The sequence below is a fragment of the Rhinoderma darwinii genome, chromosome 9 (assembly GCF_050947455.1).
Source record: "Rhinoderma darwinii isolate aRhiDar2 chromosome 9, aRhiDar2.hap1, whole genome shotgun sequence".
Lineage (NCBI taxonomy): Eukaryota > Metazoa > Chordata > Amphibia > Anura > Rhinodermatidae > Rhinoderma > Rhinoderma darwinii.
In genome coordinates, this window is record NC_134695.1 from 57,341,396 (window position 1) to 57,368,126 (window position 26,731).

Below are 26,731 nucleotides of genomic sequence, written 5' to 3' on the forward strand. Positions count from 1 at the left end.
GCAGGGACAGTAGATGGCTTTAAAAAAGGCTTAGATCATTTCCTAGAACAAAAAAATATAAGCTCCTATGTGTAGAAATTTTTTACTTCCCTTTTCCCATCCCTTGGTTGAACTTGATGGACATGTGTCTTTTTTCAACCGTACGAACTATGTAACTATGTAATAAATATATATATATATATATATATATATATGTATTTATTTTTTTCAACTGTGTTTGGATGATGACTACTTTGTCCCTCATTTGCTGTACCTGCACTTATACCCCCTCAATACCTGTGCATATAGGTTTTACCATAAAAAAAACTTTTATGCCATATGAACTAGTGCAAAAGGCGCAGGTCCGAATGTTGGAGTTTGGTGGTCACTGAGCTGTTCTTGTATTTCTTGTATGTCCCTTTCACTCTAGTGGAGAAGGGCTACACATTCATGGTCATGGCAATTCCTCCCCTCTTTGTTTGCATCATCCCTGCCATTGCAGTGAGGCGTCGGCTGTAAAATAAAGCCAACATTTTCTAAGTATGGAGCAGGCTCAGCCTTACTTCCCCTTCCCGGCTATGACATAACCCTACGAAAAATGTGGGGAAGGGGTAAATTTATTGTAATTTTTCTTATTTTTTTTTTACATTTGTATTTGTTTTGTATTTTTTATTGATAACTTGATTGGGAAATGTTAAAAATATGTTAAGTGGATACTAAGTTATGCCTACTATGTTTATTTTATTGCTGATCTGTAGAGCTTTGTTCAGATATTGCAGAGGTGCTTTTTCAGGACAACTAACACCAATCAATTGGTTCTGGTTTACTGAACTGTATGTATTGATTGGATTTCTAATAGCACTTTTCTGCAGTACAGTACAGTGCTACATGTATAGTATAGTAATTCACCAGGTTCCACAGGTATTCTGTGTAATACAGGACCGGTCCTCCAGAGCAAGAAACGCTTTATGTGATTTGGTCTTTACTATGACCAAGAGATGAGGGTCCTGAACAGGGGACCACAGTCTATAATTTCCTAATAGGGCATTTTATTGGGCTCTATAAATTAGACAACCCCTTTAAATTGTTATCAGATCCTTTTTTGGTCAATGTGTTAGAAGCCTAAGTTTGGTTTCCTAACAAAAAAAAAGTCATTATTAAACCATCTGTTGCTATACATTTTTAGTTTGTATTCATATTTTAATCCTAAATTCTCCAATTTCAAACTTTCTACAGATAAAATATCCATTTACAAGCTTCGCCTGTTATTCCCAATGACATCAGAATTTACTAAAATACTTTTATCCAATCAGAAGAGGCGTTATTAATAACTTTTTTGCTAACTCTGTCATCCATGTTTGCCTTAGGCTGCCATTTCTTAATTTATACATAAACCTCCTGTGTGGCATCATGAAAAAATGCAAGTATATCATATCCACAGGCACCTATCCAGCTGTTCCAGAGAGATTTTCCATATTTTTAAGATTTCCTTTACTCTCTTGCTTTACACACAGTGGGGATTCAGCTTACACAGTGATTTTTCATTTGCCATGGGCTTACTCCTTTTCTTGTCAAAGTTTTTTTTAATTATCTGTTTGTTTTTACTATTCTGTATGTTTATTATCAGTTTTAGTTTCTCTGCATCTTTCAAGCTATATTGGTTTTGCCTTCAATATAAGGAATAGCTAGTCCCTGGAAGTGAGTAAATCATACGATAGGCCACATTTGAGTTTTTTGTCAAGTTGAGAACCTTAATAGGCAATTTGTCCTTACACTGACTGACTGGCGGATTTGCTAATTTTAGGCTTCGTTCACATCTCCGTGAGGGTCCCGTTCCGACGTTTAGTCTGAGCTTTCCGTCAGAACGGGACCCTGACTGAGACAAACCTAAATCACAGGTTTCCAATTGCATCACCATTGATTTCAATGGTGACGGATCCGGTGCAAATGGTTTCCGTTTGTCGCAGTTGTGCAAGCGTTCCGTAGTTTTGACGGAATCAATAGCGTAGTCGACTAACGGTACATTATATGTACCCCACAATGGTGCCTTAATAAAATATAACTGGTCCTACAAAAAACAATTACTTATATGACTACATTGATGGAATAATGAAAAGTTATGGCCTTCTGTGATGGAAAAACGAAAGTTATATTTTGAAACCGACTCCACCAAAAACTGAATCAGGCTCCAAAGCTTTGACTTCACAGCCCTGGCATCTACAGCGCCATACTCAGGCCTGGTTTCATTATCTGTATTTTGTAGCTGATCACACAGAAAATTAGATTTTTAAAGACGAATATTCCAGACCGTTTCATATGGCAGCAACAGAAAGACAGAATTCTAGAACAGAAAGATGCTCAGGGCTAATTTTATTGCAAAAGAGAAAATAATCTCAGGCTTTTATCTCAAAATAACTGAACTGAGCCTATAGGCAGAACTGGAGAGAAAAGCCTTCTAATACAATAGAATCTAGGACATGAGACATGGCAGATTGGAAAAACAGAAGTGAAATGATTAATGTGCTGTAAGAGGCAGACTAGTATGAGGCTCTAGCGAGAAGCCTATATATAGTGATAGGTCTTTCTAGAGTGGTCCGGAACCCAAGAGATACCCATTTTATTGAATATTTTTATCTGCATAGACTGACCCTTTTTAGTTCTAGTCCTAGTGCACCTGGAAACTTGAAGGCATTATGTAAGTAGAGGTATATTGAAGAATGGTTTAGTTCTTTTTTTTTTCTCCGATGAGTTAGTAGAGTGTAGCCAAGAGTGGAGTTTGACTTTCAAGTAACCTTAAAATGCAGCTACTTTACAGAGGGAAGGCACCCACCCCACTTCAAAAGTTATACTTACCAGGTGATTTTCCCTATGCGGCTCACTCATCGCAGTTGCCTATTCCAGTCCCGAGCATAGCTTGCTGTGAACCCGTATCGGAAAAATCTCTGTGCACACGACCAAACTTTCCTTCTTAATATGGAAATCTGGACTGCCCAAAGCACAAGCACCGAACCACAACTCATAGGAATTCACACTACACCCACCTACTCACTAATATTGTCACGTAAGCAGAACCTTTTCTTATCTCAAACCTCTGTACAAATCAGGGGAACTAACAGAACACGTTGAGCCTCGAAGTAACCTTGTATTGTCTGTCTCGCTGAACTACCTACTCAACCAATTAGAAAAAAAAAAAAAAGATATAGTAGTGTTCAGCTGATCTCCATATCTAATGTGCATTTGTCTCATGAAAGTTATATTTGAAATTATTTTAATTATTATTAAGACATGTTTGACTTTAAAATGATCTCAGTCCTGTTCATTGTAACAAGTGGCTCAAATATGTCACAAGTTTGTAGAAAATCTAAATACTGTCTTTTGTTACATATCACAATGACTGCCTCTCCTATGCAGTACCAGCCTTAGGGGCAGGCATGCAACGTGTTGTCGCACAGGGCGTATAACCGCCTCCAGTTAAGGGGGTGCCACCAATGGCCTGGCACCCTAAAGCTTGCAGCCACCACAAATCTTAATATTGTATATCTGTATTATATACGCATATTGTATAAAATAGTTATGAGATTCCTGTATGTATGGAGTTTTTTGTTTTTTTTTGTCACTTTAGGAAGACATTATGCACTTTGTGGCCTTGATACTTATTTGAGCACCATACTGGTACTTCGGCATTGTATGATATGTTTTTTGTACTCTGTACGATCGTAAACCATATGAAATATGGAGTGACACCTACAGAAGTGAAGTTTGGAGGGCCCTTTTCCCATGTTTAAACACATGAAAACGTCAACTCACATGTAGGACATTAAAGAGGTTATATAGAATAATGTAAATTAAGTTATAGAGGCAAGCAAATCTTCCATACCTCCCAAACGTTCAATTTTTCCCAGGAATTTTCCGTGGATTGGTCGCAAAGTAGGTGGGACATAAACACATTTGCGTAAAAGTGGGTGTTCCCGTGAGGTTTTGTGGGCGTGAACGGACAAAACGTAGTGTCCCGCAAATGTTGGGAGGTGTGCATTTTTTTATATATTTGTTGAGAAGATTTATCCACAATCCATGTTCTTGGAGGCTGCAGCTTCAGGAGGCATTGTTATACTCCATACATGATCACCTGTCTGCTTCATATGGTTGTCCATAGAGAGCCCTTCCATCCATACACACAGAACTATGTATACAAACAGTGTATACTCTAAAATGACAGCCCCCAATTTAGGTAAGTTACGTAATACAACAGGACCCCTTTTATATAATCAACCACCTGTGGCTTGTAATTGACTTTTTCCATTATTTTACAATGTAGAGTCTGATTGAGGTCTCGTGAAGTTGGTATTTGATGAAAGAGGGGTCACGTGTATGGAATTTTTTACTATAAGTAATAACTCATAATTTAACCAGACAAGTAAAGAATGAATTTGAACTGGGGGTCATCTACTTCAATGCATCTGGTGAATTGTGCGTGTGCTGCCCAGGACACATGTACAACAGTAAGCTCAATAATGTTGGAAGACTCATTATCTTTCGAACATTTTACCAGTCATTGTATCATTCAAGGTGCCGGCTAGTCTATTCATTTGTTACAAGACCTTTGAAATATTATGAACACAGGAAAAATTACATGAAATGACTTGTCTATGTCAATCACAAATTCTTTTAAAATTCCATTTATGTACTTTTGTTTACTTAAGAGATATTGTAATCTTGTTCTATCAACATTAGTATAAAAGTATTAACTTTGACCTTTATGTTTGTAATAAAATAATTTGCGTTTATTGAGGATTACTCTCTGTATTCTCTAATATGTTGAACAATGCGGAGGCACAAAAGCCAGGATTATGAGCATTATAGTTACTACTTTATCAGTCATCTTGAGTCGGGGCTTACGTAGTGTCTTTTATCACCTCTCCTGCATGTGATAGGGTAGAAATCTCTCTTGAATTAGTATCCCATAGACAACTCCAAGCACCACATCCATTAGTATTAACTTGTACAGTGCTAGACAACATGAGTGGAGTTCTCCGATAAAGCTGCAGCTCATCGAACCATCATGGGCTGGGCAACTCAGTGTGATGAAATATGGTGCCATTGGTTTCCATAACATTTTGAGCAAGTAGCCAATTTCAAGTTGCGGGAGCCAAGAAATGCCTTTGTCTTGCTGGTACCCAAAATGGACCTAGGTGAGTCATTATGGTCCCATAGTCAGAAGTTTATGGGATTGTCCTTGGAATCCTGGTGTGGAGAACACTTAAGGTTTTTGGGGGTTTGTCAAGTATAGGAGCACGCCACCTGGCCACTTCGGCTGACACATTCTTCTGCTTTCCACCGTTGTCACTTCCCCAGTCACTATAATTAGGTGGGTCCATCCTATTAAATTGCTAATATCTGCCAAGGTATGCGTTTCTCAGCCTATGCCTGAACATCTCTGACTAACCCGGCCTCTGACATCACATACCTGGGCAACAAGGTAGTTTTGGTTCCTGTGAATTTCTGAAGGTGTTCTTTTCTATTTACTTGGTTCTGACATGGCTTGTTCCTAACTACACTCTCTGAATGCTGAATTCCCTGACCCTTGCCTGTTTACCTGTATTTTAAGTACTTCTTTAGTTTTTGCTATCGGGGAAAATACCAGGGAAGTGAACTGAGGAAAGTCCATACCCATGTGAAGGGGTTTTAAGGTGAGGAACCAATAATGCCTTATACTATGATCCCTGGTTTAGACCCCAGCCAAATCTGTTAGCAACTCAGTGGGGAGAATTTATTAAGACTGTCGTTTCAAATGCTAGTCTTAAACTAAACTACGTTGACTTGAAAGGGGCAAATATATTGTGAGGCTCATGCGTCTTTGAATGTCCGTGCGCCAGAAATGCAAATCTATCCCTGCTCTAAGCGGGCATAGATTTGTGCCAATACTCCTGTGAATATGTCATAAATGTCTCTTGTGGGAAAACCCCTTAAAAGTGACCAGAGGCCGTGATACATAGTACAGTAGTAATGACATTTTTCATGTGTTTCTCTTTTCGGATCCTAAAAAGATAAGCCGTGTAATGGAAAGACCTTTTATTTCTCTTTGTTGGATCCAGTCCCACTTTTGACAAAATTAGAACATGGCTTTACCAACACCAACGTTTGTGAAGACTTCTGTCCATTCTGATCCCCACTATGGCTCAAATTCTCATGGGGAATCTTTTTGTTTTCTATAAGATAAAGATAAATTACTTATCACCCCGTATGTGACCTGATTTTGGCCTGGTCATCAGAGTGGGCTTTGTATGGCCATAATAAGTCATTTTTTCAATATTTTTCTTTATTTAATAGATAATGAAATATTAAATTCTAGATGATCCATTTTCATAATTCTCATAAAAAATAATGCATATAATAAATACTATTCCCAAAAGCTGTGAAATCCCGACATTGCCTGTGTAATAATAAACTATCAAAATCTCTGGGGGAAAAAAGTTACCACTCGAAATACAAAAAAATAAAATAAAAAGAATGGATCTTGGCGATAGGGTACACATATTCCTTTAAAAAAAAAAAAGGTAATTTGAGGCAATAGAGCTAAAATTACAGTATAAATAGCACTGCTCATTGGTTTTTAAGATGCTTGGTGACAAATATCCATATCCTCTCATGGTTCCTCTCACTCCCTAAGTACAAAGTAAGTGCAGCCCTTAAAAGTATCTCCTGCTGTCTAATTGTAACTTTGGTATTACTGGTGGATTCAGCTGTGTACAGTCTCTATCTGTAATTTAGGTGTCACTTTACTTAATATCGAGGTAAGAAGGCAACGCGACATGCTAATTCAGAACAATAAAAGCTGATACTGTGTCCAGCTGCAACATATGTATGTATTTAAAGGTATAAAATCTATAGATGGCAGGAATTATATTATTGCCTTTCCAAGTCTGTGATCATCTCAGTCCTGTAGTTTTCCAACATATAATCTGGAGCAGAGCTGTTTATACTGCAAAGTTTGCTCCCGCTGCTGTTCTGTAGTCTTTATTGTCATCATCTTTAACTTGTGTCTGACCTTCACCCAGATGTACATATTTACCTGGTGCTTTGATAAAAGATACATGTGATATAAAAACTGGTAAACCGCATTTAACAGCGCCTTGTCACCTATTTTTGAGTTTTCCGACTTAGTACCCATAAACCCCCTCTGAGCATTTCAGGGGAAAACATTAATATATAATATAATAAGTGTTGACCACTAAACCATCATAGATATACAGGGATATTAGAGAGTAACTAGAGATGAGCAAACCGATTCGGCACAAATCGAATTCGGTCTGAATTTCCCAAAAGTGAAGTTTTGACGTTTGCGGCGCATGTATTGTCAATATGGCCTCCCCCGGCAAGCCAATTATAGAAAAGAGGGGAGAAGAGGAGATGTAAAAAAAACAAAAATAACATGGTCACCACCGCCCCTGGTTTCCCGATGTTACCCTGCCGGCAGGTGAGATGATATAGATGTCTCATGATTGCTGCGGCCAATCGCATGCTGCAGCAGTCGCATGGGACAGCCATGCCATTACATAGTTTTGTCTCATGTGACCGCTGCAACCCGTGATTCCCTGCAATGATCACATGGGACAACACCTAGTCATGACATAGCAATGCCCGTGTGACTGCTGCAGTCAATCACAGACTTCAGTCGTCGCACATAGGACATTTACGTTATGACAAAGTTTTGTATCATGTGACTACTGCAGCCTGTGATTGGCTGCAACAATCATATGGGATAGCTACGTTATCTCACCTGTTGGCAGGGACATGTCGCTACGGGAGACCAGTGGAGGTGGTGAGTATGATTTTTGGTTTTTTTGTGGAATCGCAAGTTCTTTCATTGCTTTGTTTGACTCTGATGTCTTCTAGGACTGTATCCCACTTGAATACAGTCCTAGAAGACATCAGAGAGTATGAAAGGGCTATCGGGGGACTTGCGATTTGCTGCGAATTTCTTCCAACCTAAACAAATTTTGGGGCCAATTCAATAGAATCTGCCTCTAAACGAATTTCAGGAATTTCGCTCATCACTAATAGTGACCCATAACCATCGTAGACCATCACGTATAATTGAAATCACTATTAATCCCTTAGTCACCCTAGAGATACTAGGTACTGACCCCTAGGACACACTGGACCCCCAAAAATATTACAAGAATACTACCACTAACCCCACCCTAAGTAAAAATTTGTGATGTGGTAAAGTTGTGAAAGTGAGTATAATCGGAGAGATAGGAAGAAGGGTGCTTTTGACATCTCGGTCATGGGCACAAATACATTTGTAAATTCCCCCTTTAAAATCCTTAAAAAATCAAATAAACCTAGAGAGTTGTTATCTTAAAAATATATATATTTATTTATTTAAACATATTCTTTAATTTTTAATTAAGTATTTTTTTTACATCATATGATGGATTAAAATCTAGTTGTTCCTCCCTAATCTGCTACCATCAATGGTGTTCATGTGTATAAGCTAATCTTTCCAGATATTCCCACTCTGTAATTACACGGTATGTAAGGCATGATATGTTAATCAGTGGCACATTTTAATAATGCTTTCACTAAATGATAATGTCATCCTTTATATACCTGCCTTGTTAACTATTTATATATTGCTTTTGAAGGAGTAGATCTCACGGAAACCCCTGAACGCATAATTATTATCCCCCCCCCCCCATAGGCATTCATAAAGTTTACAACACCTCCAACGGAATGCCCCATCCACTCAGACAATTAATTATTGCTTCTTGTAATATGTGGCACTAAATTCTTCCTTTCACCACTACATTGTTCACCTGTCAATCAGACACAATGTACAACTATCTATACGATGCCACAAAGATGGTATTATGACTTTAATGTCACTCTGGTAATTCTACTGTATCTTTGATTGACATTTCAACAATGCTTATAGTTCCAACATGCATTTATTATTAAGTTAGATCGTACAGATCTCATAATTAATTCTTTAATTTAATCACTGTGTTTGTGCTAACACCACAAAAAAGAAACTTTTAGAAGATAGTGCACAATAGACTACAACTGTCATCACTAGACTTCTAAGCTGGAAGTATTCACTCAGTTATGGCTGTTGACTTCTTTTTTTAGGACGTAGGTGCATTATATTTTCTACGAGTTCTCCTTCAAGTCCTATGATATAAGGGTGTGATCATAAGGGTGCACCCAACTTCTCCTGAAGTTGAGTGCACCCAATCTCATTGTATTAGTGTGGGACCTACAATGGTGGTTCCTTACTTTACTATGGTGGTTCCTTACTATGTTGAACATACAGAAACTTTCAACCCCATTGTTCACGGTTTTCACCATATCAAATAGTTACATACGTAGTTGATAAGGTTGAAAAAAGACACAGGTCCATCAAGTCCAACCTATAATCCTACCGTGTTGAGTAAAAGAGCTCTTGAGGTCTATCATGTTACACTTTCCCTTCTGTTGTTTTCACTTTTGAAGACCTTATCTTAAAAAGAAAAAAACATCCCAGGACAGGCTTCAAAGACTTAAGAATTTTTGTCCAAAATTAGCAAAAATAGCGAATACTTCGGATAAATTGGTGCCCAGAACACCAGTTTTTATACTGCGTATAACTCGCATAATAAAACTTTCATGGGTCTGGAGTCCACCGTACCTTGGAAGTCCTTAACAAGTCAATACTCTTTGATCCATCAAGTTTTACATCAATTCCCCCTACTTTACTTCAGGGTTGACTAGCCCAAAAGAAGACCAGAAGATTTTCCTGTGGATCCAAATTCTAAAATGACTTAGCCCATCCATAACTCTTGAGGGACCGTTTATGAGGGACAACAAGGCAAACTTCAAAACAAGATGAGTCCACCTAGAAGTGTATGGAGAATGAGAATCGCATCTAGTGGTCAAAACCATTAAAATCACCATGTGACTACATCATATATGTATCTCTCTAGTTAGATCAAACTTTTTTGGTGGTACATAGGGTAAATGGACACGATGGCTGGGCAAGAAGATGTATGCATGCTTAATATTTTGTTTCTTGGTTCCTCAGATACGTTTCTTTGTGCTAGGTACTGATAAGTAAAGAAAAATGGAAGTTACAATTAATAGGAATTCGAAAATGACTCTCATTGAAGGCGGCTTATTGGCGATGTGTTATAAATAGCATCACACTAGTTTATTATTATGTCTAATTTATTACAGCTCACTTAACAAGTGACTAAAGGTTTAGCGCAAGGCTAGCATGGATATGCTGGTTATTTCTAAACACACATGGTGTCATTTGTATTAGTGGGCTTAATCAGTGCATTTAAGTGGAATTCATAATATAGTCATTATGCTTTTTATACCAGCTAATTCTTTAAGGAAATTGCAGGAAAAAATAATGAAGCCATGTTACATAGCTACTTAATTTTTTTATCGGTTGTGTTACTGATGTCTATTTTATGCAAAGTAGTTGGTATCTCATATTGGACACATTACTGTCAAGAAAATATTACTTGCCTTAATTATCAGTAATGAAGCAGGGATAAGCTGTTCACTTAGATATCCTATATTTTATGACCTTTCCCGCTAGAGGTTGTGATGAAAGGTATCAGTTTCACAAATTATGCCTCATTTAGCTGGTGGCATTTGTGTAGACGGATGTTGTAAGGATGAGTTCTAAAGTGAAATGTAAATTACATTGGTGTTTATAAAGTGATTTAGTGCTCGCCTTCCACTACATCATTGTTTTGTGTTTTTCTCTGTATTATTATTAAATGACTTGAAACCCTTCACTTTGTCACACTAGCCCATTATATCAATGGTTACTTTAGCCTTGTGTTACAAACCACTGTTTATTTTTCTGAATAATTACGAGTTGAACAAACACACAAGAAAACACAAGACAAGCTCAGAGGCGTCATTATTTGTGGCTTTAAACATGGCTCCCTGCAGCTGTGTAAGACGAGTTGTAGGATTATGTCTATCCCGTGAAATTGTTTTAGCGTGCCACCTTAAATTAAAAAATCTGCCGCCTTCATATTCAACGCATTTTAATTTATTTGGAGGACTGATATTCATATACCCTAGAAAAAAAATAAATTCTGAACCTTAAATCGGTTGTTACCTGACAACCCCTTTTATACTGTTATGATCTGTCAATCAGAGGGATCATTAAAGTAAGTTAAATGGCCCCCAAATCCCTGTTCTCAGATGGAGAGCTGGACAAGCATGTGCTCTCCCTGTACAAAGGGACAAATGAGAAGGTCGGATATGGTTGAACATGCTTATTCTTCTGTTTACAATGGTTCCGATAAAAGTAATTAGGAATAACGGAAACCGCCAACAGAGTGCACTAGGCTGTTTCTGATGGTCCCATTCATTTTTAATAAGAGGGGTGATGCATATTTAGGTAAAAAAAAGTAAGTTACGTAGGGGTCAGACCTCCGCAACGGTGACGGTCATAGAGGTCGGATACCCACTTAACTTTTTTGACCGATCTTATCAATGGCTAATCAAAGTTTAAAAAAAGCCACCAGGTTGACCACTACAAAAAATTCATAGATCATTCTTAGATATGTTGAATAATTTTGGAAATCCATAATCTATAAAGATTTTCTGAATATAGAATTTTTGAAAAAAAATGTCCCAAAAGTGATTGCCTACTTTATAAAGCCCACAAGTTAGCTGTGTACTGTGTAACTGGCTATGCAATATTTTACAAATAACATAGCAATCTAATTGGACTCAATAATATTGGTCATGTTGTTTAATTCAGTGGAAAATAGCTACACTCGGCCTGTACTTTGTCATCTTCAAACCGTAAAATGGGCTTCGGTTAGTCAAGGACAGATCTGGCCATTCTACCTCTGTGCCAAAAGGCCTCATCTCATTCTTTTTAACACCAATGTGTTTGGGTAGGTTGATTTCCTCTCCTGTTGCTCTAAGTGTCCAATGTCAACATTTAACAATTTTTTGCCTTTTCGTCTTCATATCTATTTAGAAGTTTTTGTAAATTTGAATTCTCACTTTTTGGAATCGGCTAAAGGTAAAATAAAGGTATCTAGGAGTGAGAATCATCTTGCCCTCGATTTGCCTACTGCGGCTCTTTGACTTCGAGCGGTTTGATAAATATCATACTTGCCCAAGATGGCAGCTGCAAGATAGAATACATTATTTTGAGATAGCGCGTTTATTTTATTCTGACAAGCAAAATTACAGCAGACAAAACTTGAGTCCTACAGCACACAATAATTAATGAAATTGCAATGGCTATCTTTTCTTAAAACTGTCACTTCTGCTAGTACATTGTGTTACATAGACAATGAAGGGATTGGTTATTTAGTGGGAAAAAAAGCCAAGAAAACAATAAACTTACTGTATTTTAAAACTGATCTTCAATTACTTAAAAAATAACTTGCATAATTTAAGAGCAATTCCGTATTATTATTTTTTGGGGAAGGGGTGAGGTTTCTGTCGTGCGCTTGTATATGTTGTCTTGACCTTAACGATTGTAGTTCTGCTACAGATTGTATATTGGATTCTCAATATTTATAGAATATGAAAATGAAAAAACTTAAAAGGAATTTTTTTTTTACTTCTTATGTGTCTTGATTTGTCTCTTCTGAGGCCTCATGTGGCTTCTTTGAGCCTCCATTCATATTGGTAAAACAATAGGAACTAGACATGACCACTCTTCCTTATATACAGTTTGGTCAGTGGTGCTGATCTCTGGGATTGGTGCTGAAAGCATTGTTCCTATACAGTACATGATCTAGAACTCTGACTTCAAAGGCAGTAATTTAGTGATTTCAACAAATATTGTTAAATATTTTTTATTAATTATTTTATAATGTATAGATATTTCCATGTTATACCTGGTAGCACGAGTACTCAGGCGTGAGAGTCACTCTTTGCGACAGTTTACCACTCTGTCTGGGCTGGGAACACCCTCTCGAAATATCCTAACCCTAACTAGGAATATGGATAGGCTTGTCATGATGGGACAACCCTTTTAAATTATGCCAAGGATGAGCAAACACATTTTAGCTATTCACCTCTAACAGTGTTTACTCTCTATATATTCATCATATGCCGTTTTGTAACCTTCTTAAAGGGGTTGTCCAGGATTCTAAAAATATGGCTACTTTCTTCCAAAAAAGAACACCACACCTGGCCATGGGTTGGGTCTGGTATTTCAACTCCGCTCCATTGAAGTAAAAAGGGCTGAGCTGCAATACCCCCACAAAACCTGTGGAAAGGTGTGGAGCTATTTTTTGAAGAAAAGAGCCATTTTTAATTATACTTTAATGTAATTGCTATTTTCCCAACTCCTTTGTTCTTCCCAATCAAAAAATATTGGTAAAATAGTGTGTAATTCCAGAAATGGGGTCTTATGGTATTCATAAGTATGTCAAAACATGAGATGCGACTGGATCCAAAGGATAAAATCCATCTTCTGATACCTCTTAGTATACAGGCGCCTTAACTTACTTCATCTGCACTGCTTCTCCTGTTGTAACTAGAGAAAAAGTTGTGGCTAGGAATTCTACCAAGGTTGAGTTTTCCACGATCTGCAAGTGTCTATGGATTTCATAGCTCATTGCAATTAGTGATCTCTAAAATTGGGGGTTACATCAGTAGCTAAAGTTCCACAAATTCTTTGTCTTTTCTCCTATGCAGCACCACCCTGACGTGGTGTTGTGTAGGAACTGCTACTCATTACAACTAATCCTAGTGATATACCATCAATGTCTTTCACTGGACAACCTTTAAAGAGGACCTGTCACCTCTATTGACTTCCCTGTTTTAGTAAATAATTAAATTCCCCATGAAATAACAATTCTGGAACATATTTTCTTAAAACTTTTTGTTGTACCGTTCCTCTGTGATTCCTCTTAGAAATGTATGAATAAATTGACAACTGGGTGTTATCAGTAGGGGGGATGTGTCTAAACACAGACTGACCCTGTCCAATCAGTTCTGACTGTAAGGGCACACCCCTTTGACACAGAGAATGGTTACACCCAGTTGTCAATGTATTTGTAAATTTCTAGTAGGTATCACAGGGGAACGGCACAATGCAAAGTTCTAAGAAAATATATTTCAGAATAGTTATTTAATTGGAAATACAAGTATTTACAAAAAAATAGATATGTCAGAAGAGATGACAGGTCCTCTTTAAAAGGATTGTCTCATCAAAGCAATCCCTCCTCATATGCCCTGTTAGGGTATATGGACGTCACTCGGCTGACCCTCTATGAGCTAGACCTGAGAGCTGTCAAGAGTGGCTCTTGCTCTGGTGGACCGGCTTGATCATGTACTGTATTGTCGGCCATTCACTTGAATGGCAAGCATGTAATAAAACATTTCCCCTGAAGCTGCTGCTGCAAGGAAACATATGACCATACAATACTTCCTCCAGCAAAAAAAGTGGATGGGCGGGGGTTCCAGAAGCCGTACCCCTGGTGGTCAGCTGATCGCTGGGGCAGGTGTCTTAAAAGAAGACATTTTCTTCATAAAATTTCTTCAATAAATTGATCATAAAGAGTCATTTACAACTATGAAAGTTGACCATATTTTGTGAACCCTTTAATATAAAGTTGAGCTGTCAAACTGCTACACAGTATGACCAATGACGGGACATGAACATTTTTGCAGTCATTTTTCTTATTTGTCCCTATTGCCATTTTTTTTATACAAGGATGGTAATCGCTTCCATGTATAAATAAGTCTTTGTTGAAAATACTCAAATCAATGAAGCCGATTGTACTCCGAGAACCAAACTGAATGAACTAAACCAATACAAATGTCAAGAAGTCTTCAACTTTACCGCCACATATAGCGGCCATACTAAGACAGTAAAGACGTTCCACCTTTACCCGAGAGGAAAGGAGTTAATACTTGCAAATACTAATAAGCGCTTTTACTGCAGGTAAGCTATAAAGTCGTTCTGCATGCTGGCTGTTTAATTTCTGGTTGAGGAAGCACAGCAGTTTTTTTAGTTCATTATCTTTGAAAAAAACAGTAACAAGATAATACAGCTGCCTCTGATTAAGATGTAAATTCTTTCTAATTAGAATGTAAATTCTTACATTTAAATGAAGACATCAGTTGTCAGGATGCCATATGATATCTTATTTCACCTTGCCTGAATGGAGCGCTCAATGCCCGTCTATGGCACTAAAACATTTTTGTGGAGCCTTTGTTGTGTGATTCTTGTAATATTCCCCCTTCATGTTGCCTTTTCACTTGTCTTTTGTTTGTTTTTCCCCTTGCATCTGATATTGTTGTGCCTTGGGATTCCGCGGAAGTTTGGAATGAAAATTGAGTTCAGTCGGTGCCAGTATCCTCTTCTGCCTCAATTACTTCTGCTGAATTTTTTCTCAATGTAAATCAAAGGGGCTGCATAAAGTAGCGCGTGTATTAGAAATAATTAATTTTCCATAAAGTGATGGATCAAGTCCAATCAACCTTCCTGAAATCCAAATAATAGAAAAGAGAATTAGAAATTAATTAACATTTCCTGTCATTAATATTTTATTATGGGGGTTTTTTTTTCTACCACACCGTATTTTTTAATATGTTTTAGAAAATGGTTTCCTTACTTGATTTTTTTGTATTATTATTATTGTGGAATTCTAAAAGAAACCTTTGACCACAATTATACTGTGGTGAAAATATGCTAATATGATTTTTGGCAAAAATATTCCACTGCGGTTTATTTTTTACAGGATTTAATTATGCTTTTATCACACTGGAAAAGTAAGTAAGTATGCATGCAAGTAAGAAGTAAGTAAAGATTGAAATGGCAAAATATCTGTAAGTAAAACAAACACAATTACAAAACTTAAACTTCTGATTTACTAATGTTGGAAATATTGTTTAAAGGGGTCGACTTAAATTAGAAAAAAGGGTGAACTTTTTCTTGAAACAGCACTAGCTTGGGCTGTGTCTGGTATTGCAGCTTCGTCCTATTCAATGGAATGGGGCTAAGCCCCAATACCAGGCACGGCTCACAAACAAGAGAGGCTCTTCCATTAAGAGAGCAGACCTTTTTTTGTAATCTTGGAAAACCCTTTTTGGGTATATTCACGGAAGAATTGTTGCAGAAATGTCTTTGACTGCTCTATGGGACTTGAAGAAATTCATGTGCAAGGTAAATGTGGATAAGGCAGTCTTAGAAAGGCAGAGCCTGTATACAAATTTGTTCTGCATTAACCTGTCTCTAAACTCTACATATTCCGAGATGTGTGGCACGAGATGGTAAACAAACCTCCCACTGATATAATTAGTCAGCCATCCATCACCCATACTGGACGCCTTTGACCGATACCTCTGGCGGATGCCATCCATTGCCCATCTGTCGCCCATCCTCCGTGTCGCCTGTAGACTTCCATGATAAAAAAAAACAAAACTTAACAAACTGTATTACTTAACTTTTCTTAAATTGCATTGGAGGGCATATCTGGATATATTTCTAATTTAAAGGGGTTTTCTCACGACTTACATGTATTACCTTTCTACAGGAAAGTTAATAAATAGTAGATTTGTGGGGTACTGTCTGCTGGGACATCAACCAATCACTAGAATTGTCCTACTCCGTAGGATAAGCTTTGTCAGATATATGGAAGTAACTTGTATATTCGTAACTTGGAAACAATTTATCAACTTAACTATTGGAAAGAAATTTTTTGATCTACAAAAAATGCAACCAACTTGACCTGTTACCTTAAGCAGATGTAAAAATAGCAACACTATGATTAAGCTATACTCCTAGTGTGGCTATTTTTACACCTGCTTAAGGTAACAGGTCAAGTTGGTTGAATTTTTTGTAGATCAAAAAATTTCTTTCCAATAGTTAAGTTGATAAATTGTTTCCAAGTTACGGATGAAATTATTAGATGAGTAAGATATAAAAGTATTCTGCATTCTCCTTGTTTGAGACAGAGCAAGGACGAGTACGACGAGAACAGAACTTGCCTCTTACTACACATCCTGCCACTGTAGATGGCAGAGATATACACCACATGAGACCCAGGGCAGCCACGTTCTTTAACACCTCTTCTTGGCAAGCCACAGGTTCCCTAAGGACATTTGCTGATTAAAACAAGAGGGAAACATTTCACATACCTTAAATAACGGGTTGGATAATCTTCAAAAAGGCAAGACTGTATGCCTTCGGGCCTTCTGAATTAAATGAACATTGGTGTAGGGCGACTTAGTATAAGGGCTTAGTCGAAAATGTAATAGCTTGTGTTCCATAAGCTTCTATATAATTGTTAAAGAGTGATGTAAATACACTGCTTGGATTAAGAAGAATTTGGAAGTCACATGGGTGTTACCAAAAGAGATGAACTAGAGCTGAGAAACTATAAAATTGAATTGAACCATAACCCATGCCAACTGATTGTTTTTTGCAGTTTCTCCTTGTTTCTCTGGCTTAGATAACTTTTTATATAAATAGATTTTAATATTTTTCAATGTTCAGTACTGTATGGGTATTAATCTACATAGAGTATTTCTTTGTTTGGCAGAAAATACTCTCTACAGTCAAGACTGAGTTCTATGTTCACGTTGAACTTATATACTGTAAACAATAGGGCTGTATAACGGTGGATTGAAACGATCTATCTATGAAATAACGATTATGACCGGAAGAGAAGGAACTTAAATAACATTTTGTCGAAACTTCATAAATCACTTGGTCTGGCCTACACTCTTTACCTCCATAAGGAGGTTTGTTAGGTCAAACCGAAATTGGAAGCAAAAGTGGAGCAGATATCATAACAATCGGAAAAGTAGGGGAACCAGGCTAAGGCTCGCAAAATTAAACTCAGTCAGTGAATGCCTTGGATGCAGATTGGCTATAAACAACTGTCTCCCTGTTGATGTCATCAGGTTGTGCCAGTTGACATGGTGAAGCGGACCCTAGTTTCCTTCTGAAAAGAGCATATCTCCCTAAAATTAATTAATTACCTAGAAATGTTATTCCCCGAGTTGTTGTATTATGGACACCTGCTGCTATGGACCCCACATCTACAAACCAGGGCGGAGAACTTCTTAGAAAGAGTGTCTCCCGTTCTGGGGCTTTTGGGCTAGTCTTTAATATTCTGTTAACTATTCATTTGTGCCACAACTTCTTCCGGCAATATCAGCCAGAGTTCCTCCCGAGGGTCTGATGTGTTGAGACAACCACTTTAATATGCTATCCAGCTTTTTCTGACCTGTTTTGGCCTCTTACACAGGTAACACATGTTGGGTGACAACAACTAATCCCATTTATGGTGGCCATAGGGGTTGCCACGGCATGAATGGCATATAAATCTACATTAACCCTTGTCCCATCCATCCTTCTCCAATTCTCCTCTAGTGTCACAGTAGTTTTCAGTTATGACATTCAAACAGGTAGAAAAGTGCTATTGGTTCTGCACTTATAGAAGAGGGTGATATGGTTTGGCAGTTCAGAAAATTGTTGGAAAAGTTCATTTTAAATGGTTAGATGAGTACATAAGCAGTGTGGCTACAATCTATTGGACCCTCTTGGAATAGTTCTTTAACTTCTTCGTCATCAGCCTATGATATTTACATATTGAACCTTTATACAGATTTCCGACATCTCATTTGAGCCAGAAGCTGTGGTAAATTTTGGCATGTGTGTAATGCGATTTGAAACTTGACATGGAGGTAAAGCAATACTGCCTTGTGGTGTACACGCAATGATATTGTGTAAAGGTGTCAATGTCAAGTGCTTGTAAATCCTTGAAGATTAATTGAAGCATGCTTGGACAAGCTAAGAGAAGGCGGGTGTTTTCCTCCTTGCCTCAAATGTTGTTATCCTCCCAGTTCTCCGGCTGCTCAACTATGTTAAGTGTTCTAAGAGGTTTGTTCACCAATTTAGCTCAAGTGATGATCTTTGCTCTCTTAAGTTTGTTCTTTACTCACTTTCAGCTTATTTTTGTAGTCGCGTCACAAAGAACCATGTGAAGTGGAAGCGTGCTCCGCTCTCCACTGCATTCTGCTCGCTTGTTTGGCTCCTACATTCATGATATCCTACCATATTTTGTTTTCTCTTACTGCCTGCCAGTAAAGCATATGTGTTTGCTTTCACAGAAAATGTATTGTTTGTGAAATGAGTGGTAGGATGATCCTGTCGGTGTTGATTATTGTCTTTAATTCTTCAGCATTTATTTGATTGCTTTTTTTTTTTACCATATAGTGTTGGCGGCGGAAAGCTTAATTTTATACTGTACACAAAGAGTAAAAAACAAACAAACTTGGGTGCTGAGGAATTGTTGAAATAGAAATAGCATAGATTTAATGAATAACGGAGGAGCATATGGAGACAGAATGGACAAAGTCTTAAATATTCCATTTAAGATCACCGCTTTCAACAAGGTGATCAATGAAGGAGAAAATGTTGTTTGTTTGTTTGTTTTTTTCCTCCCTTCTGCAACTTTCGCCTCTTGTGGAATAAAAAGATTTTGAATATTAGATGATTTGTTGCACATTATGCAAATTCATTGAAGTGAATTAGGCAAATATTTTAAAATTGTAAAGCGTGTATCAAATTTATTTTTAAAAGGGTTATCCGGGAGCTTTTACAATCGGCAACAGGGTGGAGGACGGTATGAAAGCTCGTTTATTGGTGACTTGCCCTTAATCGATCAAGGTGATGCTGCCATGAACAGCACGTGACCTCTGAGGCCAGTGATTGGCTACAGCAGCACTTGACTATTGCAGGAGCTTCCAGGACTGGAGCGACGGAAAATGGGACCTCATTGTTGGAGCGTGGGGCACTTCAGGGGGTAAGCATCTGCTAGTTCATCATGTTATGCCATCCTGTGCCTTGCTTCCGATTGTGAAAAACCCAGATAACCCCTTTAATACTAAATCATATAATGCCCAAAAGACGTCCCATGTAAATTCCTGTTAGCGGAGTAGAGAACAGTGCAGGATCATAGAGTTAAAAATGTTTTGTATTATAGGCAGGGGCATAGCTCAGGGGTGCGACTGGAGTGGCTTATGTGCTAAATGCCAAGGGGGGGGAGGGGGAGCAAAAAAACACTCTGGCTTGGCCTGGGCCTTTACATATAGGGCTTATGTCTCTGAATGTGAACTGTACAAGAAACAGGGGACATTCTGTTCATGTGGAGAAAGGGATATTTATACATTGATATAGGAAAGGGTTCTTTACAGTTAGAGTAGTCAAACTTTAAAAAGCCCTAGCTCCAAGAGGTAGAAATGACAGCATTCAAAAATGAGCTAGATGTCTATACAATAACAAATGGCACTGAGAGTTATTATAAATTTAGAAAATAATGATATGATTAATCCAGGAAAGAGTAAGACTGACGTTCGGCAAAGCTGGCAGCAGTTGGCCAGTTGTGTTTTTGCCTTGTTCTAAGTCAGCTAGGTCTGGGAAAGGTTGAACTTGGTGGATATGTGTCTTTTTCCAACCAAAGTAACTATATGTTAATGGGCTGGCCAGACCCATCAGAAATCAGAAAATGGAATTGTTAGCCAAGAGATCATTTGGTAGGAATATCTATGACCAGCTTCACGTCCGGTCATGGTGTTAGGACTTTGATAATGGGCTTGTATTATTGCGTAAATGAGGACAACAAGTTGGTTCCACGTTACTCCTTTACATGTCTTACATTAAGCAGTGGAATAGCCGAACAGTACTGTAGTAACAACTATACTTCTTTCTCCTGTTTACTATGTGCTCTTTACATATAACACTATGTACATGACACCTATAAATTCCATTTAAGACTTCCCTGGAATGAATGGTATTTGGAGACACAACACTATTGGTGTCATTAGCTAGGACTAAATTGAGTAAAGACAGTGTCAGATGCAGAATATGAAGACTCAATGCATAGCTGTCTGTTTTCTTGTGGTATTCGCTGTATCCGAACTAGTTTTATTTATTTCTGGATGGAGCTGTCAGCCGGCATGGTCTTCATAGTACAATCATGCATATTCATAGTTAATAACATGTTATGTGACATACTGTCACAATCTGAGTCTGAGGGGTCTTTTCAAGAGGAATTCCTGGTAGGTGGGCACTTTCATGTGTAGATGGAAGGGTTTTGAAAATGGCTTTATTTTTAGCATGAATTTATGTACATACCAATACATGCCCCCCTATAGTTCTATTCCCTTTAATTGCACCAATTATATATCCCATTGTGTCAACCTCCATCACTCCACACCTCTCTAGATGTGATTCTGGGGATCAGACAAAATTTGTGTCGTCGTTCTTGATGATACAACCCCAATTTTTTTTTCTGAAATTAATCCTTTTCTTTTGCATGGAAAATTCCTGCTGGGATGAAAGATCACTGGCATTTATGTAAATGTGTTAAACGGAGAAAGGAACAGACACATTAAATTATATATATATATATATATATATATATATATATATATATATATATAATGTCGCCTTATACATGAAATTTGTGTTTCCCTATGATGGGAGCACTAAATTGTCGTTGGGTCAGGCTGTCCAATTTTCTTTCTCTTCTGGACAGCAAATATTCTTTGCTTTACAACATTCAGTTCCCAAAAGCTGATCTATGGGACTGCATTTTCAGGCCGGGACCATAATTATTCATACAAAGCAAATCCAAATAGATCAATGTATGAAGGATGCTCATATAGGCTGATATAAGGACCTGCATAACCAGTCCCAGTCTGCAGCAATGATCACAAGATGAGCTCTGAGGGCTACATTTTGAAATCGTTTGCAAACTTAGATCCCCTTCAGTATCCCGTAAAATGTGTCTTTTTTTTAAATTAAACTTCGTTTTTAAGCCATTGTCACATTAATAACATCAAAGTCCCAAATATTACCACACCGCATTAATAAGCCAACCCGACGATCAGCTAGTTGCCGCAGGTTTAGCTCTTTTATAACCCCTGATGATCAGCTGTTATCACTAGGGGAAGCCTCCCCTATCCATACATTTCCTATGCAAAGGCGATGCCGGGAAATTTAGCATTACATGTCTACCTAATGCATTGATGCAAACAATGGTTCCGGTAGAGCAGAAGCCACTCTGAAGTGTAAGAACCCCCCTCCCCATGGCGTTTATATGCCTTTAAAGGGCACATAAACAGGGATGTCTCCTCATTGGACAACCCCTTTGGTTTTTTTTAATTATTTTTTATACGTAGCTTTTATCTTTCATTTAGATTGTATTTTTATATAATTGGGGTATTTTGTCTTCTTTTTCTGCCTTGTATTTATGTGGTGCTGCCTGAGTTTTCGTCTTGAGAATGTTTACAGTTTAGCAAAATAATGTCTTTGTTTCATTGTAACATTCAGCTTCCAGTGACTGGAACGCTTAGTTTCTTAGGCCGGCAAAGGGCTGCTTGCTGGCATGTGTCCTGTGTCTTAGAAGGTTCATTTACAGAATGCTAAGTCGAGAAATAGAGACAATAAGGGACACATCAGGTTGGCAGCTTGGTATATCTACTTAAGTTTGTAGTAGATCTCGATACTTTAGGCTGGGGCTAGACGCAGGGTTTTTGTAGGGCACCACCTGCAGCCCATAGGAATGCGCAAGTTTCATGTGACTGTCTCATGATACACTGTAGAATATCAAGAAGAAAGACATGGAATGAAAAAAAACATTCAAGTCAAATAGCTGCAACTGTCACGTGGCTACAGAAGTTGCTGTAAAAAGTCTGTGTGTAGCCGCAGCCAATGTGAACAGATTTGTTCCACTCGTAGCCAAGTTTATCTTAACTCTGATAACTCGATGCAGCGTGATATCACACAGCAAAAGCCATTGAAGTCATTGTAAAAGTCAAGTTAAGGTTTCTTGGCACTGTATATTTAGTGCGTTAAAAGTCAAGATAAAGATGGCTACATCTGTAAGAGTATAGTCTATAGGGATAAGTAAACCAGGGTTGAATTACTGCTATGACCATGTGACGACATCAACTTCATTTCAATGTTAAATAATCACCACATGTAAAGACGCGTCCTGCACTCACTTCCCGATCGGAAACTATAGTTGAACAAGCGGTCGAAAATCATATGCATTATCGAAGTGTGTAAAGCCACCATTAGAAACCTCTCCAAAAGACCAAGCTTTATGAGAAGCCAGCCTTGATCTACACCAGATTTTTCTGTGATGGATTTTTAATTCCCATCTATAGTATATACAGTGAAGGAAATAAGTATTTGATCCCTTGCTGATTTTGTAAGTTTGCCCACTGTCACATAGTCAAAATTATATATATTTATTTGCATTGTGCACAGAGAAATAAGTATTTGATCCCTTTGGCAAACAAGACTTAATACTTGGTGGCAAAACCCTTGTTGGCAAGCACAGCAGTCAGACGTTTTTTGTAGTTGATGATGAGGTTTGCACACATGTTAGATGGAATTTTGGCCCACTCCTCTTTGCAGATCATCTGTAAATCATTAAGATTTCGAGGCTGTCGCTTGGCAACTCGGATCTTCAGCTCCCTCCATAAGTTTTCGATGGGATTAAGGTCTGGAGACTGGCTAGGCCACTACATGACCTTAATGTGCTTCTTTTTGAGCCACTTCTTTGTTGCCTTGGCTGTATGTTTCGGGTCATTGTCGTGCTGGAAGACCCAGCCACGAGCCATTTTTAATGTCCTGGTGGAGGGAAGGAGGTTGTCACTCAGGATTTGACGGTACATGGCTCCATCCATTCTCCCATTGATGCGGTGAAGTAGTCCTCTGCCCTTAGCAGAGAAACACCCCAAAACATAATGTTTCCACCTCCATGCTTGACAGTGGGGACGGTGTTCTTTGGGTCATAGGCAGCATTTCTCTTCCTCCAAATACGGTGAGTTGAGTTAATGCCAAAGAGCTCAATTTTAGTCTCATCTGACCACAGCACCTTCTCCCAATCACTCTCAGAATCATCCAGATGTTCATTTGCAAACTTCAGACGGGCCTGTACATGTGCCTTCTTGAGCAGGGGGACCTTGCGGGCACTGCAGGATTTTAATCCATTACGGCGTAATGTGTTACCAATGGTTTTCTTGGTGACTGTGGTCCCAGCTGCCTTGAGATCATTAACAAGTTCCCCCCATGTAGTTTTCGGCTGAGCTCTCACCTTCATCAGGATCAAGGATACCCCACGAGGTGATATTTTGCATGGAGCCCCAGATCGATGTCGATTGACAGTCATTTTGTATGTCTTCCATTTTCTTACTATTGCACCAACAGTTGTCTCCTTCTCACCCAGTGTCTTACTTATGGTTTTGTAGCCCATTCCAGCCTTGTGCAGGTCTATGATCTTGTCCCTGACATCCTTAGAAAGCTCTTTGGTCTTGCCCATGTTGTAGAGGTTAGAGTCAGACTGATTAATTGAGTCTGTGGACAGGAGTCTTTTATACAGGTGACCATGTAAGACAGCTGTCTTTAATGCAGGCACCAAGTTGATTTGGAGCGTGTAACTGGTCTGGAGGAGGCTGAACTCTTAATGGTTGGTAGGGGATCAAATACTTATTTCTCTGTGCACAATGCAAATAAATATATATAATTTTGACTATGTGATTTTTTTTTTTTTTATATATATATAATCTATCTCTCACTGGTAAAATTAACCTAGCCTAAAAATTCTAGACTGTTCATGACTTTGACAGTGGGCAAACTTACAAAATCAGCAAGGGATCAAATACTTATTTCCTTCACTGTATATTGCCCTCTTCTTTGAGAAGGACCCTCTAGAAGGCCATTCTTTAGTGTATTTTTTGACTGATCAGCCCAAGGAGGTTTCTCTGTACCTTATTAAATCATTCTTATTTAATAGAAAATAAACTTTTTATTTTTCCAGACTGAAGAGCTACTATAAATAATTTTTTTCTGGAGGACCCAGCAAATCCATGCAGAATATGAATAATCCATGGATTCTGTGGGTCACCATGTAATGCTTAATTGTCCCTTTGGTTGTGCTGCAGGGGAATTGAACACTTGCTGCCAGATTCCCTGCAGCTTACAGCTGATTGCTGGGGGTCCAACAGTGGAACATTTTTGTGATCTCATTTCCTGCGAACAAAAGAAGTTTTCCTACTTGAGGCCCTTTTACATGGGCTTTTGATCGGGCAAACAAGTGTTTATATGAACGCTCCTTCTCGATCATTTCCCTGAGTAAACAGGGCAACAATCAGCCAATGAACGAGCAAGCGCTCCTTTAATGGCTGATCTGCTCATTTATGCAGCCAATAACATGGTGGCTAGTTTGCAGTAAACAGAGAAATGTGCCACCGACATGATGGAAATGTATGGCAACAAACGATCGTAGTACCAATTACTCGTCCGCATACATTACTGATCATAGCTCCTTGTGAAAGGAGCAAACGAGCGCCGATCAACAAGCTCGCTCTTTCTTGATTAGTGCTCCAAGAAAGAAAGGTCTTCAGATTGGGTGATAATGTTTACATCTGTAGCCGGTTTAAGACCGATCTCTTTACAAGTCTTCTCATTTCCACATTCAGAATTCCACAGTTTTCAAAATGAGGATTTATGAAGTTGACGTTCACCCCTCATATTGGCCAATACAATATGTTGCGTCCTAAATTAATGTTGGTAGACTTAACAATACAATTTAGAAAAACAGCAGGTCTTCTTTAAAGAAAATGGTACAAAAAAGTTTTGGACTTCATGGGTTATTATTACTCCAAGCAGTGGCCAAAAATCTAAAATACCAAAGTTATTTGTATTCACGGATGTAGAATTGGAAATCTGGAGATCTTATTTACTGTCAAATTATAAACTCATTGGTTTTTAATTCTGTCACATATGTTTTGGCCCTCGAGGATATGTGTTATTAAACACAGGTGCATCAGATACAGCGGCTGAGCAGCAGATTTACACTCCTATCTTAACCCCTTCCCCCTGCTGGCATTCTGGGCCCTAATGTCCAAGCGATTTTTTACATTTTTCCATTGTCACATTCGAAGAGCTGTAACTTTTTTATTTTTGCGTCGGCATAGCTGTATAAGGTCTTGTTTTTTGCGGGACGACTTGCAGTTTTTATTGGTACCATTTGAGAGTAGATGCGACTTTTTGATCACTTTCTATCACATTTTTTTAAAGTCAGGATTAACAGAAAACAGCAATTTTTCCATCGTTTTTTATTTTATTTTTTACGACGTTCACCGTGCGGGTTAAATAATGTAACAGCTTTATAGTCGGGGTCGTTACGGACGCGGCGATACCAAATATGTGTAACTTTTTTGCTTTATTGTAGTTTTTTTTAATAGTAAAGCATTTTGTAAGGGGAAAAGCTGGGTTTTTCATTTTTTTTTTTTTCACTTTTTTTTTTAATTAACTTTATTAAACTTTTTTTTACTTTTTTACTAGTCCCACTAGGGGACTTCCCTATCCTCCGATCGCTATTATAATACACTGCAATACTTTTGTATTGCAGTGTATTACTGCCTGTCCGTTTAAAACGGACAGGCATCTGCTAGGTCATGCCTGCGGCATGATCTAGCAGGCATTCGCTGCAGGCAGACCTGGGGGTCTTTATTAGACCCCCGGCTGCCATAGAAGACACAGACACTCGGCGATTTTATCGCCGGGTGTCAGTGAGATGAGAGGGAGCTCCCTCCCTCTCTGCAAAACCATTCAGATGCGGTGCTCGCTATTGTGCACCGCATCTGAAGGGTTAAACGGGTGAGATCGATACTAATATCGATCTCACCCGGCAGAGCAGGGACGCCCCCAGCCCTCAGCTGCTACTGGCAGCTGAGA

General features: G+C 38.4%; 1 protein-coding gene across 4 annotated transcripts in view; it reads left to right on the top strand.

Moving 5' to 3' along the window:
* ELP4 (elongator acetyltransferase complex subunit 4) overlaps positions 1-26,731 on the top strand; it is a 211,441-nt gene that overhangs the window by 156,037 nt on the left and 28,673 nt on the right. The window contains exon 10 of one of the 4 annotated variants that reach the window (XM_075837740.1): positions 19,559-19,687. The exons of the other annotated variants lie outside the window; for them this stretch is intronic. Within the exon in view, the coding sequence (XP_075693855.1) occupies positions 19,559-19,636 (78 nt within the window). The 3' untranslated portion in view covers positions 19,637-19,687. Of the gene's footprint in view, positions 1-19,558; positions 19,688-26,731 lie in introns of those variants that run through there. 4 annotated transcript variants of the gene reach the window in all.